Source organism: Chiloscyllium plagiosum, unplaced genomic scaffold (assembly GCF_037043375.1).
Source record: "Chiloscyllium plagiosum isolate Xiang-an unplaced genomic scaffold, Cpla_swu_hap1 HiC_scaffold_21, whole genome shotgun sequence".
Classification (NCBI taxonomy): Eukaryota; Metazoa; Chordata; class Chondrichthyes; order Orectolobiformes; family Hemiscylliidae; genus Chiloscyllium; species Chiloscyllium plagiosum.
In genome coordinates, this window is record NW_028270159.1 from 48,380,520 (window position 1) to 48,396,382 (window position 15,863).

Here is a 15,863-nt window from a genome sequence, read left to right on the forward strand (position 1 = left end):
CCACTGACACCCTCCTTCGACTGACTGAACTGGTCCTCACTCTGAGCAACTTCTCTTTCCAATCCTCCCACTTCTCCAGCATCTGCAGTCCTCACTTTCTCCTAGCAAATATTCAAGGTGGCCCACTACTAGAATCGGAGGTGTACCAACATGAAATGGACTGCAGCAATTCACCACCACCTTCTAAATGGAAACTGAGAACTAGCAATAAAAACTGGCCAAGCCAGCAATGCCCAAATCCAGCAAGTGGATTAAAAACTAGCGTCATCAGCTATAAAAGCTGGAGATCTGGGTTACAGAACCCAAGCAGTGTGCAGCATAGAACTAGGTGAACAGCACATTCAGAGAGGTGGCCACACCTCATATTAGGGACAAGCAGACATACAGGGTAAGGGTAACTACCAAACATACAGGTAGCTACTGTAGGAGCACCTCAAGGTCTTGCTCATTAACTAATTTTCGAACATGGATATCAGTTGAGGGAGATGGATCCTCAAAGAAGTGCCCACACTTCGCCCAATCGTACAGGAGGGGAGAAACAAGAGCAGGTCAGTATTATTGAAGGATTCTTCAGGTGGGGGATCAGACATGCATTTCTCCACGTCAACAACTTCAGAATTTGCCACCTCTCTGGTGCTCAGGTCAGGGATGTCACAGATTGGTTGCAGAACATTCTACAACCAATTAACAAGTGGGACCTCAAAAGCAATCTCCAGATCCAAGTACAGAAATAAGATTATAAGACAGTTGGATGCATGGCTGAGAAAGGGTGTAGGAGGGATAGCTTTAGATTCCTGGGACACCAGCATTGCGGGAGGTGATACCCTTTCAAGCCAGACAGGTTGCATCTGAACAGAGCTGGGAATGAGTTCTTTTTGGGTCGCATTTAAACTAACTCAGCAGCAACACTCCCTCTGAGCTCTGCAGTCCCTCCACATGGCGGTACACTCAGTCAGAATTTCCATGCACACTAGTCATATGCAGTACTGTAGAAAAAGGATGTTTCACACACTTTTAAGGCTTGAATCTATTTGGCTAAAGGTTGAGGAGGACGTAATGACACAGATGCTGTAATTTATCACCAACTAGCAAGAAAGATATGAAGAAATCTGCAAGGAAATTACAAAGATGTAGGCATCAGTGCAGTTATAATGGGAGAATGTATATTGTCAGAGATGGTGGTAGTGTAAGGGACAGTGAGAGGGAAGCATTCCTAGATTACGTTCAGGGGAATTTCCTACAGCAGTATGTGCCCAATCCAACAAGAAAGGATGTACTGTTAGATCTGATTCGTGGGTATGAGGTGGGCAAAGCAGATCAAGTGACAATGGGGGAATATCAAGGAAAACATTCTGGGGACAGTGATCATTGTACAAAAGGTTTAGGATGATAGTAGAAAGTGATATTGGTCAATCCAGATTAAGAATCATTAATGGCAGAGAGCAGACTTCAACTGGACAAGATTTAAACAGAGAAAGGTAAACTGGAACCAAAGATTGGTGGAAAAACAGTTGCTAAACAATGGATTACCTTCAAAGAGATGGCTTGGCAACAGTCAAGGCATACTGCCTCAAAAGGGAAAGGAGATAAATATTAAAAACAAAAAGTGCCCTTGTGTGTCAATAATTGAGAATCACATTGAATAAAAAATGGTTCAGAAGGGAGGTGATATAGTCAATGCAAGGAGGAAAGAAGGACTATGAAAATAGGATTCAGTATTGGAACTAGGAGAAAGTGAGGAGTGCAGATGCTGGAGATCAGAGCTGAAAAATGTGTTGCTGGAAAAGCGCAGCAGGTCAGGCAGCATCCAAGGAGCAGGAGAATCGACATTTCAGGCATAAGCCCTTCTTCAGGAATTCCTGAAGGGCTTATGCCCGAAACGTCGATTCTCCTGTTCCTTGGATGCTGCCTGACCTTCAGTATTGGGACTCTTGCTTTTCCTGATATATATATAAATGATCGAAATCTTAGCGTGCAGGGGACAATTTCAAAGTGTGCAAATAACAAAACTTGGGAAAATAGTAAAACGTGAGGAGAACAGTGTCGAACTTCAGAAGGACATTGAGTGGAGTGAGCAGGTGGGTGGCAGATAAAGGGTGAGGTGTTGTAAACAAAAACAGAAACTGCGGGGAAAACTGAGCATGTCTGGCAATGGGAAGAAATGAAGAGTCACCTGACTTGAAATGTTAACTCTGCATTCTTCCCATAGGTGCTGCTAGACCTGCAGAGTTTCTCCAGCAATTTTGTTTTTGTTTCGAATCTCCAGCATCCGTTGTTCTTTAGCTGATTATTATGAGGTGATGTGTTTTGGTACAATGAAAAAAGAAACAGTATGATGGGTACTATTCTAAAGTGGGTGTTAAAATACTCAAGTCATTAAAGGTAACAGGACAGGTAGAGAGGGCTGCTAAAGCATTCATTATTCTAAGCTTCATAATTAGGGACAGAGATTATAATAGCAGGGAGGTTATGCTGAACTTCTACAGAACACTGGTTGGACCTCAGCTGGAGTATTGTGCACAGCTCCAGTGCCACACTAGAGGGAGGCATTAGAAACTGGAGAAGAGCTTTAAGACAATGGGTCAAGACATGAGATACTTGTGTTACGAGCAAAGATTAAAATGGGGACTGTTGACCCCGGAGACAAGGTAGACATTTTCAAAATCATGAGGGGAGAGGGAATAGGGAGTAACTGTTCTCACTTGTGAATGGATTTTTCAAAAAAGAACAGATTTCAAGTGTTTTTCCAAAAAATATGAAATGTAGAGTGAGCAACATTTTCAGACAGAGAGATTCTGGTCTGAATTGCACAGCTTGTCAGTGTGATGGAAGCTAGTTCGAGGAGGCATTCAAATGAACATTAAATACTTATTTAAACGTAAACGACATGCAGGATTACAGGAAAAAGACAGGATGTTAGAACCAAGTTAAATGCTCAGAGCCAGTGCAGACACGATGAGTTGAATGCCTCCTTCTGCACTAACAGTTCTGATTGTGTGTGCTCCAATTCGCCGTAAATTGTCATGGGGTAATAATTACTGGAGAGCTGTGATTATGTTTTCTGCTTGGATAAAGTGAGAACTGCAGAATCTGGAGATCAGAATTGAAGAGTCTGGTGCTAGCAAAGCACAGCAGGTCAGGTAGCATTAAAGCAGAAAAGCTGATGTTTCAAGCATAAGCTCTTCATCAGGAATCTCCTTCATTTCTCCTTGTTGATTGAACTCTCATGCAAGCATGGATACAATTTAAGTTTAAGTGGCTTAACATCCTGTATTCCAACATTGCAACCACATTCCATATCATGACATGAGCTCAAAATTATTTCAACTAACAGGCTGTTATTTCTACTTTTAATTCATGATTAAAGTGATTAAGTTTCAAATTTAAATTCAGATATGATGAATTTCAGAGGAGAATAATGAAAAGCTATGCACAGGTCTAGATTTCTGAATATTAAATTTGTAATTATAACATTTTTCCATTAATTATAACTAGGTTTAAATCACTAGGGAAAAATTAGAGTGAAAACTAAGATGATGACTCAGGAGTTGTGTCAAGTTAATAGAAAATACAATGAAAATAATCAGTCTTGAGGTTTGCAACTCTTCCATCTGGCTTTTTATTCAAATGGTTTGTCTGTAAGTGACAATAGCAGAGGGCCACATCTAGACATTTACTGTAGAAAGGTCCCCACATGCTCTAAGCATATCTCTGAAGGAATCTGCATTCTGATGGTTGTATAAATAATTTGATAGATTTAGACCTGTAAGAAATAAAGGATCCCTTAAATATTCTAAGCTACTCTGAAAATGAGAATTTACTAAGAAAACAGTTGACAAAGCATTTATTCTCTCACTTCTCCTCACTCATCTTTGAAAAACACCATAACCAAATCACAAACATTATGTTCTCACAACTGTGATGAGGGTGCCTGACTCTCCAGACCTTCATGAATTAACAGCAGAATGCTCTATTGGTGCGAGTGCCTGTCTTTCTGTGCAAGCATCTGTTTAAAGTTAACAAATGCCTTCAAAATGAAGTATTATTTTAATTAATGCAAGGTGACCTTAAGCTGAAGTGATGGAAAAGGGAAAAAATGACCCATATTAACACCTTGGGTATTCATCCGTTAAAAAGAGAGTTGACATCAGTGCCAGAATTAGGGTATGTCATTCGATGCTTTCAGGGACAAAGAACAGCCCTGGTCTAAGAGGTGAAGAGATTCTGATGAAGGATCAGTGGACTTGAAGCATGAACTCTGCCTTCGCTCCACAGATACTGCTAAACCTTCTTTTTCCGTTTTTGTTTCTGTTCTCCAGCACCTGCAGTTTTGATTTTTTTGATGAAGGATTCTGATACCTTGGTCAGCCTGAGCAAACAGACAAGCTCCTGTCACTAATAATTACGGAGACTGTTTATGTTCATTCATTTGTTCTCTGGATTCAATAAATTGCTCTTTTCTTATTAATTACCTTTTCAAAACTGCTGCTTAATATTGAAAATTACTTACGAGTGTTTACTTTGGGTTAACTATCACTTTCAAGCCTTCAAACTGAAGCCGAACACATCTACTGTAACAAGCATATTTACCCAGTGAAAAGATAAGGATTTCTGGTATTGTTTTGGATCTTCCTGAAGAGGTCGAGTTACCTTGGGATAGGAGGCTAATAAAAAATTAATAAGTTGTGATTTGGAATATGTGAATTTATCAGACAGCATTTAAAAAAACATCAGGAATACAATTTGGTTGAATAGTTGGTCTCGGTTCATTTATTCCAGACTGATTTGTTTTTTTTTAAATTATTCACTTTATATTTATTTTAATATTAGTTTGTACTCTTTTCACTGACCCTCCTTGACAGTAGAGTGGGATAAGGTCAGAAGGGATTGAAAAATAAGTCAACTCATTGCATACTACAAACTGCTCAGAGAGCTTATTTAATTGAGTTTGAGAACCATCAAGTATGATGGCGAAAGAACCAAAGTATTTCAGTCAATACAAACCAAATGTACAAATTATGAAACAAAACCAAATCGCTAGAGAAACTGAGGAGGCCTGGCAGCATCTGTAGATAGAAAGGCCTCCCCCCATCTTCTCCCAGTTCCAACCTTTCAACTCGGCACCGTCCTCATGACCTGTCCTACCGTCCATCTTTCTTCCCACCTATCCGCTCCACTCTCCTCTCTAACCTATCATCTTCTGCCCCACCTTCATTTACCTATCGTACTCTCAGTTACCTTACCCCCAGCCCCACCCCCTCCCATTTATCTCATCACCCACTCGGCTCACAGCCTCATTCCTGATGAAGGGCTTGTGCCCAAAACATAGATTCTCCTGCTCCTCGGATGCTGCCTGACCTGCTATGCTTTACCAGCACCACATTCTTGACTCTGTAGAGAGAAAGCAGAGTTAATGTTTCAGGTCCAGTGCTACAGGTTTTCAGCATCCTCAGTTCTTCATTTTCATACAAATTATGGGCAGGACTATGGCATTTAGCCTCGAGCTAACTCTACCACTGCTAGTCTGAATACATTCTCAACTCCACTTTCCATTTACTCCTATACCATTTAACTTTCCTGTCACAAACAATTTTAAAAACATTTCAGTGACCCTGCCTCCGCCACTGTCTGGGGTAGAGATTTCCACAGAATAATGGCCCTCAAAGAAAAATTCTCATCTCCATCTTAAATAGGTCACCTCTTATTTTTAAACTTTCCCCCTACTTATATCATCTTCCAAAGGAGATATATCTTCTCTCCATCCACATCAATTCCCTCAGGATCTTGTATACTTCAATAAAATCACCTGTTATTCTTCAGAAAGTCCATGTGTACAGATCCAACTTGTTCAATCTTTCCTTTCCTTTCTAGGAATCAGTCAAACTGGTTACTCTAAATGATTCTAGAGCATTTATATCGTCTCTCAAATAATGAGATCAAACTATGCCGAAACTTTAGATTGGGCTACCAACACCTCATAGTAAAAGGTCCATATTTTACTGTTCCACTTCTCTTGTAATGAACAATAAGTGAAGTCATTACTACAATGTAGGAAATGCAGCAACAACTTACCACACAGCTGGAATGCGCAAGTGGCAATGTGTTAAAGACCAGATAATCTGGCTTGCAGACATGTCAGGAAATGAACATCGGCCAGGTCCTTACAGACAACTTCCTTTTTCTGGTTCACAATGGCACTACCGGATCTTTTACACACTCCTGAGATTTGCTGATGTTTCTGTGGACTGGCTTGTTTGATGAACTTAAATAGCACAACAACTGCTGGACAACAGTGTGACCTTTGCTTCATCCAATTAAATCCTTACGTGGATAAGTGTTGAAATATTTTGAGTTGTTCTAAGCATTACAGCCCACTATTTGTCCCTTTAACATCAAGGGAGCTGGCAATATTCATTCTTATCCTGAAAACGGGAACCCAGAGCACTTTCTTCAACACATTTTACAGAGAGTACAGCATTACTGCGAAAACTGTCAAACAGTTCTAAACTGATGGAAGGCAAAAAAATTCCAGTCACAAAAATTAGGCTTTTTGCTCCAGGCAAGTTTTAGATGCTGTTGGTTCTCCATTTTAGTCCCGCTTCCTCTTTGCACTGACCATTATTTTAAAATAAAGTTTCAATCGAAATCAATACTGTTATAGCTTAAGATGTTAAAACTCTTTTTCCAGGCTATATAAAACCTGAGAGAGCACTGAACTACTCTACAGAGAAGCAGACTATCTGTATCACCAAGAAACTGAGTTAAATAACTACCTATCGAAGAGTTTTTATTTTTTATTTTAAATCAGATCATCATGCTCTCATTGCCCTAGGACAATGAGTTAGCAGAGTAAGACAACTTGTATCTGTTTCATGGGACCCCACTTGTGCTGCTCTGGATAAAGGTCACTACACAGAAAAAAGGATCAACTGTGCAGTAAAAGATGCTAAATCCAGCAGGAAGTACAGTATTTTACACAGACATATTCTGCTCAGCATCATTATGTAATGGTGTTCTTCAGGTCAAGTGATTTGTCTAATCCTGTTTTCTTGTAACGTTCTGCATTATCAACATATAAACGCAAAGGAATTTCGTGTAATGTTACAGGCTGTCTCTCAATAACCATTTACAAAGTAAAGACTCATTAGAATGAACTACATGAGGGAAAAAAATCTAACTTTTCCATAGTATAACTAGGCGAGTTTAAGAGTATAAACCTCCGGTCTTGTGACAAAGTGCATGCCTCTCCAGATTTAAATAATCTCAGTTTTGCAAACAAGCAGCTTTTTCTATGGATGCACTATCTTCAGAACCACAACACAAATGAGTGAGTGAATTGCACGTTCATCTCTTTGCCCATCACAAAAGCAAATAGAACACACCATTATAGAGCGTGGACATTCAGCATGAAAAGAAACTTTGACCCATTATACAAGCTTCACTTGGAATAATGGAACAATCCCCGCAAATGGTGCATGATAGACTTCTGAAAAAATATAGTTTTAAAACCACTTCATTATCATAAAAAGCTGAAGAAAGTAGATCTTTTTAAAATACAAATTGGTAGGATTTGGTAAAATGTAACTCAAGAATTTAGAATTAAAAAGCGAAATGACTGCAGCCCTCAAGATTCCACAGCTATTCCTGAGCATGTGTGCATTTACTCAGCACTGGTAACATAAAATAGGTCACAAAGCTTTTCACGAGAAGAAATTAAGACAAAAATAAACATTACCAAAGAGAGATAGATATTGGGACCAGAGATTGAAGCTAGTTTAGGGAAAGAACTTTAGATGAGGGCTGAGAAAATTATGTAATAATAATTAATTGTAAGCACAATTGAGAGTTTCACTTGAGCACAAAGACTGAGCTTCTAATGGGGTGTACACCTGCAATGTTTTGAGTTAAACAAATATAAGGCTGCAGTACTATCCTTCACTAACTGACTTTCTAAAGTAAAGCAGACACCTAAAATGCAGAGATAGGTGAAAAAGAGTTAAAGCAATGCCAAATTCTTGGAGTGTTTAGAGCTGGTACACAACTGAGGAGCAGCAAGTTTATGGGAGGGTTTGAACAGAAGTACAGAATTTATTAATTTAAACAAATCTTTTCAACACAGGAAACAACATACGTCATTCGCAAATACTGGGATGACAACTAACAGGACAGTTAGCAGACAGGTGCTGTATTCATGTTCAAGTATATGGCAGCATTGGGGAGACAGGAGGCCAGCTGAGAGAGAATTTACGTTTTCAAGTTTAGAGATAGAAGGGTGAATAAAAGTTTTCAGTACTGGATGGGCTCGTGGAGGGGTGGAAACTTGATATATCCGTTCCATAATACACAAGGGAATACCTGTAAAGAGCTCTGGATAAAAGCAAATTACTGTGGATGCAGGAATCTGAAACCAGAAGAGAAAATGCTGGAAAATCTCAGCAAGTCTGGCAGCATCTGTCAGGAGAGAAAAGAGCTGACGTTTCGAGTCCAACTGACTCTTTGTCAAAGCTTTGACAAAGGGTCAGTTGGACTCGAAACGTCAGCTCTTTTCTCTCCTTACAGATGCTGCCAGACTTGCTGAGATTTTCCAGCATTTTCTCTTCTGGTTCCTGTAAAGAACTCCGCTTATAATGAACTAAGAGGCTACAGTCGCAAACAGTAGAGTGTGCTGGAAAAGTCAGCATGTCTGACAACATCCATGGAGACTGAAAGAGAGTCAGAGTGTCTTGGGACTCAACTTCAGAACATTTGGAACTCTTCTGCTCCAAAACAGTCATGGGACTCAAAACGTTAAGTCATAAACTCTGTTCCTCTTTCCACAAATGCTGCTAGACCTGTTGAGTTTCTCAGTACTTTGTAGATTGGACAATCTATTCAATGTCCAATATTGAGGGAGAGGAACAGGGCTCAGTCATGGTATTTGTAACAGGACTTGCAATAGCTTCAATCTTCCCAAGGATTAATGGGAGATGAGCATGGTTCATCCAAGATTTGAACATGTAATTGAACAGAGGCAGCGAAAGGATGGACAAGTGGTGATGAAATATTGCCAGACATTAGTGTACACATAGAATCTGACATTATGTCTCTGTCATCTAGATGACAATACATGGGGTTTGAGGATAGACCTCAGGGACAAAATTGCATCACTTTATAAGGATGATATATTGCATTGCAGGACCGGAAACACAACTACAGTTTCAAACATATGGTTCCAGAAAGATTTGAGGGGCACTAGGGCAGGTTGAGCATAAATTTGGATTTTTAAAGAAAGGTGACTCAGATTACAATGGAAACTTAAAGCAGGACCAGATTGATGTAAGCAGAAATATCTGTATCATCTATAGAGACGTGTGGGGCACCAGAAGACTGGAGAATGGCTAATGTTGTGCCTTTATTTAAGAAAGGCTGTAAAGGAGAAGCCTTGGAACGATGAGTCTGATATTAGTGGTGGGCAAGCTGTTGGAGGTGATTCTGAAAGGTAGGATTTACCTATATTTGGAGAAACAAGCATGGTCTTGTGTGTGGAAAATCACATCTCACAAACTTGATTGTATTTTTTGAGGAAGTAACCAAAGAGGTTGATGAGGCAGAGCAGTAGATGTTGCTTACTTGGACTTTCATAAAGCCTTTAGTAAGGTTCTGCATGGTAGTTTAATTAGTAAAGTTCAGTCATGTGCAATTCAGGGTGACCTTGCCAACTGGATACAAAATTGACTTTAAGCTGGAGACCAAGGGTGGTGGCGGAGGGCTGTTTTACAGACTGAAGGTCTGTGACCAGGGATCGATGCTGAGTCCACTTTTGTTTGTCATTTTTGTAAATAGAAAGTTTTGAGAAGATTTGTAGCTCAGGTTAAGGTTCTGGATGTAGGTTTGTTCGCTGAGCTGGAAAGTTCAAATATTTTTATAAATAATTTGGCTGAAAACATAGGAGGCCGAGTGGCAGATAGAGTTTAATTTGGATAAACAAAAACAAGGGCAGGACTTATACAGCTAATGGTAGGATCCTGGGAGTATTGTAGAACAGAGAGATCATGGGGTCCAGGTACATAATTCTTTTGAAATTTACATCACAGGTACTCAGGGTGTTTAAAGCAGCATTCAGCTGGCTTGCCTTCATTGCTTTCAGTGTAGGAGTTGGGACATCATGTTGAGGTTGTACTGGACAATAGCAAAGCTTCTTCTGGAGTACTGTGGGCAGATCCAGTCACCCTGTTACAGGAAGGATATTAAACTGGAGAGGATTCAGAAAAGATTTACCAGTATGTTGCCAAGAATGGAGCGTTTAAGTTATAAAAACAGGCTGGGACTTTTTTCACTGGAACATAGGATGTTGAGGGCTGCCTTTGGAGGTTTATAAAATCATGTGGGGCATGGATAAGGGGAATAGCAAAGGTCTTTTCCCTATAATGCAGGAGCTTAAAACTCAGGGGCATTCTAAGGTGAGAGGAGAAAGATTTGAAAAGGACAAGGGGCAACTTTTTTTTTAAAAAACAGAGTGGTTTAACTGGTGGACGCAGGTACAGTTACAACATTTAAAAGGCACTTGTAAAAGTACAGTAAGTGAATAGGAAAGGCTTGGAGGGATGTGGGCTCAGAGCAAGTAGGTGGGACTAGTTTAGTTCAGGATTATAGTCAGCCTGGACTAGTTGGACTGAGTGGTCTATTTCTATGCTGCCTAACTATGGTTACTCCAGAGGAGGATAAAACACAGGTAGTCACAGGGATGGGGATTGCAGCCTGGAAAGTAGCCAAGCTAGATAAAACCCACTGAGCTCTGTCCCACCTTTCAGTTGATCTATCGCAGAACAAGACTCCAAATTATGAATCATTTGGAGATATTGGTGTTGGACTGGGATGTACAAAGTTAAAAATCACGACACCAGTTAATAGTCCAACAAGTTTAATTGTAAACACTAGCTTTTGGAGCGCTGCTCCTTCATCGGGTGGTTCCAATTAAGCCTGTTAGACTATAACCTGGTGTTGTGTGATTTTTAACCAAATTATGAAGACAGTAATTTGTACTACAGACAAACAACAATGATACATGAGGACAATATGAAGTAGGAGTCATGATAAGCTGCAGGAAAAATGTTCACATGGCTCAGTGATGCGCCCCCCGTCTTTCTGATCAAGGTTCTCCATCCACCCCCACATTAACCCCCCGGACCCCCAGCGTAGACCCTCCCGCTGACAGGAGTCGGGCCCCCCGACAGAGGGGACCCTCCCGCTGACAGGAGCCGGGCCCCTCACAGAGTGGACCCTCCCGCTGACAGGAGCCGGGCCCCTCACAGAGTGGACCCTCCCGCTGACAGGAGCCGGGCCCCCCGACAGAGGGGACCCTCCCGCTGACAGGAGCCGGGCCCCCCGACAGAGGGGACCCTCCCGCTGACAGGAGCCGGGCCCCCCGACAGAGGGGACCCTCCCGCTGACAGGAGCCGGGCCCCCCGACAGAGGGGACCCTCCCGCTGACAGGAGCCGGGCCCCCCGACAGAGGGGACCCTCCCGCTGACAGGAGCCGGGCCCCCCGACAGAGGGGACCCTCCCGCTGACAGGAGCCGGGCCCCCCGACAGAGGGGACCCTCCCGCTGACAGGAGCCGGGCCCCCCGACAGAGGGGACCCTCCCGCTGACAGGAGCCGGGCCCCCCGACAGAGGGGACCCTCCCGCTGACAGGAGCCGGGCCCCCCGACAGAGGGGACCCTCCCGCTGACAGGAGCCGGGGCCCCCACAGAGTGGACCCTCCCGCTGACAGGAGCCGGGGCCCCCACAGAGTGGACCCTCCCGCTGACAGGAGCCGGGGCCCCCACAGAGTGGACCCTCCCGCTGACAGGAGCCGGGGCCCCCACAGAGTGGACCCTCCCGCTGACAGGAGCCGGGCCCCCCACAGAGTGGACCCTCCCGCTGACAGGAGCCGGGGCCCCCCACAGAGTGGACCCTCCCGCTGACAGGAGCCGGGGCCCCTGACAGAGTGGACCCTCCCGCTGACAGGAGCCGGGGCCCCTGACAGAGTGGACTCTCCCGCTGACAGGAGCCGGGGCCCCCCACAGAGTGGACCCTCCCGCTGACAGGAGCCGGGGCCCCCACAGAGTGGACCTTCCCGCTGACAGGAGCCGGGCCCCCCGACAGAGGGGACCCTCCCGCTGACAGGAGCCGGGCCCCCCGACAGAGGGGACCCTCCCGCTGACAGGAGCCGGGGCCCCCCACAGAGTGGACCCTCCCGCTGACAGGAGCCGGGCCCCCCGACAGACAGGGGGAGGGAGAAAGAGAGACAGCCAGACCGAGGGAAGGTGGAGGCTGGGAACCGCTCTCCTTCCGACCCGAACTCACCCGCCGCTCGGTGACAGGAAATCGACATCATCGTCATCCGCCCCGAACAGCGACATGTCGATACTAATCGACCGGATGATCCGTGCCGCCCGCCGATAACGTCGCTTTACAGCGTGCCGCACAACAGCATCAAAAATAAAGTCAACACCACCCCCACGCAACACTTTACGGCACATGGGCCGGCGCCTGCGCAATGCGAACGCCGGGCATGAGCATGCGCAGAGCTGATCGTGGTCACGTGAGCACCACCCCGATCAGGATAGTAAAGTACTGTAACTGTGACATTCATTTCAATAGGAGGCTCAATATAAACATGGGGGGAGGGGGAGAAACAGTAGCAGGATTGATGTTTATTCTTTCAACGGTGTAAACGTCACTGGCGGAGTATTTTAGTTGGCAGTTGGGAATCAACTTCATTTCAGGGCAGAAAGCAGCATAGGCTGGAGGTCACAGACTTCAATCAGATGGAGTCACCTAGACACGAAACGTTAGCCTCCTTTCTCTCTCCATGGACGCTGCCTGACCAGCTGCTCCTTGGATGCTGCCTGGACTGCTGTGCTCTTCCAGCACCACTAATCCAGAATCTGGTTTCCAGCATCTGCAGTCATTGTTTTTACCCAGCTGTGATCTCCAGCATTTATTGTTTTCAGTACAGATTCCAGTATCTGCAGATATTTGCTCCTTCATTTAGAATCATAGAATCCCTACAGTGTGGACACAAGCCTTTCGACTCAGCAAGTCCACACTGACCCTCCAAAGCGTAACCCACCCAGATACATTCCCCTCCCATATTACTCTACATTTACCCCTGACTATTGCACCTAACCTACGCATTCTTGAACAAATGGGCAATTTAGCATGGCCAATTCACCTCACCTGCACATCTTTGGATTGTGGGAGGAAACCCACGCACCCGGCTCTCTGGTGCTGTGAGGCAGCCATGCTAACCACTGAACCACCATGCCATCTGGGCATCTGGAGTCAAATGTAGGACAGGATTTCTTCTCTATAGGGCATTGATGGGCCAATTAGATTTTGACAAAATGTATGGTGGTTGAAAAGAAAGGTGATTGGAACACACAATTCTGAGGGGTTTGACAGGGTGTAAGTTGGGGGTGTGGAGTAGTTGTTTGCTCCAGGGAGAATCTAGTCCAAGATCACCTATTTAAAGTAGACATTAGATGGTTTTGTTTTCTGAAGGTTTGTGAGTCTTTAGAACTGTCTTTCTGAAAAGGTGCTAGGGTTATACTCCCTGAATATTTTTGAGGAAGACATAGAGAGATTCTTGTTATGCAAGGGTTGACAGGTAAGTCGGAATGTGAATTTGAGATTGCAATCAGATGAGCCATAAATTTATTGAATGGTGGAGTAGGTGTAAGGGGCGGATCCTTCTGCTTCTAATTTATATGACTGCATGTACTTTTCCTGTTTTTTAGTCCAGAAATATTAATTATATTTAAGTTCCACCACCTGGTGGATTTTAATCCATGGACCCAGAGCAATGCTGGACTGTTGTGGTTCTGTTCGCCGAGCTGGACGTTTTTGTTGCAAACGTTTCGTCCCCTGGCTAGGCGACATCATCAGTGCTTGGGAGCCTCCTGCGAAGCGCTTCTTTGATGTTTCCTCCGGTGTTTATAGTGGTCTGTCCCTGCCACTTCCGGTTGTCAGTTTCAGCTGTCCGCTGTAGTGGTTGGTATATTGGGTCCAGGTCGATGTGTTTGTTGATGGAGTTTGTGGATGAATGCCATGCCTCTAGGAATTCCCTGGCTGTTCTCTGTCTGGCTTGCCCTATGATAGTAGTGTTGTCCCTGTCGAATTCATGTTGCTTGTTGTCTACGTGTGTGGCGACTAAGGATAGCTGGTCGTGTCGTTTCGTGGCTAGTTGATGTTCATGTATGCGGATTGTTAGCTGTCTTCCTGTTTGTCCTATATAGTGTTTAGTGCAGTCCTTGCATGGGATTTTGTTCACTACATTCGTTTTGCTCATGTTGGGTATCGGGTCCTTCGTTCTGGTGAGTTGTTGTCTGAGCGTGGCTGTTGGTTTGTGTGCCGTTATGAGTCCTAGGGGTCGCAGTAGTCTGGCTGTCAGTTCCGAGATGCTCCTGATGTATGGTAGTGTGGCTAGTCCTTTTGGTTGTGGTATGTCCTTGTTCTGTTGTCTTTCTCTTAGGCATCTGTTGATGAAGTTGCGCGGGTATCCGTTTTTGGCGAATACCTTGTATAGGTGTTCCTCTTCTTCTTTTTGCAGTTCTGGTGTACTGCAGTGTGTTGTGGCCCTTTTGAATAGTGTCCTTATGCCTCACAACACACTTCACATTCAACAACCAGATATACGAACAAATCAATGGAACACCCATGGGATCACCAATCTCGGGACTCATAGCAGAGGCAGTTATGCAAAGGTTAAAACAAACAGTCCTACCACAAATTCAACCCAAACTCTGGGTCAGATATGTCGATGACACGTTTGTAATCATTAAAAACACGGAAATAGAAAAAACACACCGGATCATCAACGCCACACTCACAGGAATCCGATTCACGAGAGAAGAAGAAAAGGATAGCCAACTCCCATTCCTAGACATGATGGTACAGAGAACACCAAACGGAGAATTCACTACAAGGGTATACAGGAAAGCCACACACACAGACCAAGTCCTAAACTATGAAAGTAACCACCCCAACACACACAAACGAAGCTGCATCAGGACACTATTCAAAAGGGCCACAACACACTGCAGTACACCAGAACTGCAAAAAGAAGAAGAGGAACACCTATACAAGGTATTCGCCAAAAACGGATACACGCGCAACTTCATCAACAGATGCCTAAGAGAAAGACCACAGAACGAGGACATACCACAACCAAAAGGACTAGCCACACTACCATACATCAGGAGCATCTCGGAACTGACAGCCAGACTACTGCGACCCCTAGGACTCATAACGGCACACAAACCAACAGCCACGCTCAGACAACAACTCACCAGAACGAAGGACCCGATACCCAACATGAGCAAAACGAATGTAGTGTACAAAATACCATGCAAGGGCTGCACAAAACACTATATATAGGACAAACAGGAAGAGAGCTAACAATCCGCATACATGAACATCAACTAGCCACGAAACGACACGACCAGCTATCCTTAGTAGCCACACACGCAGACAACAAGCAACATGAATTCGACTGGGACAACACTACTATCATAGGGCAAGCCAGACAGAGAACAACCAGGGAATTCCTAGAGGCATGGCATTCATCCACAAACTCCATCAACAAACACATCGACCTGGACCCAATATACCAACCACTACAGCGGACAGCTGAAACTGACAACCAGAAGCGGCAGGGACAGACCACTATAAACACCGGAGGAAACATCATAGAAGCGCTTCGCAGGAGGATCCCAAGCACTGATGATGTCGCCTAACCAGGGGACAAAACGTTTGCAACAAAAACTTCCAGCTCGGCGAACAGAACCACAACAACGAGCACCCGAGCTACAAATCTTCGCACAAACTTTGAACAATTCT

The 15,863-nt window shown here is 44.1% G+C and overlaps 1 protein-coding gene across 2 annotated transcripts in view; it reads right to left on the reverse strand.

The window, feature by feature from the left end:
* fkbp15a (FKBP prolyl isomerase family member 15a) overlaps positions 1-12,478 on the reverse strand; it is a 100,315-nt gene extending 87,837 nt beyond the window's left edge. For both annotated transcript variants that reach the window (XM_087998541.1, XM_087998540.1), the window contains exon 1: positions 12,327-12,478. In XM_087998541.1, the coding sequence (XP_087854667.1) occupies positions 12,327-12,382 (56 nt within the window). In that variant the 5' untranslated portion in view covers positions 12,383-12,478. The remainder of the gene's footprint in view (positions 1-12,326) is intronic.
* Positions 12,479-15,863: the final 3,385 nt, after the last annotated feature.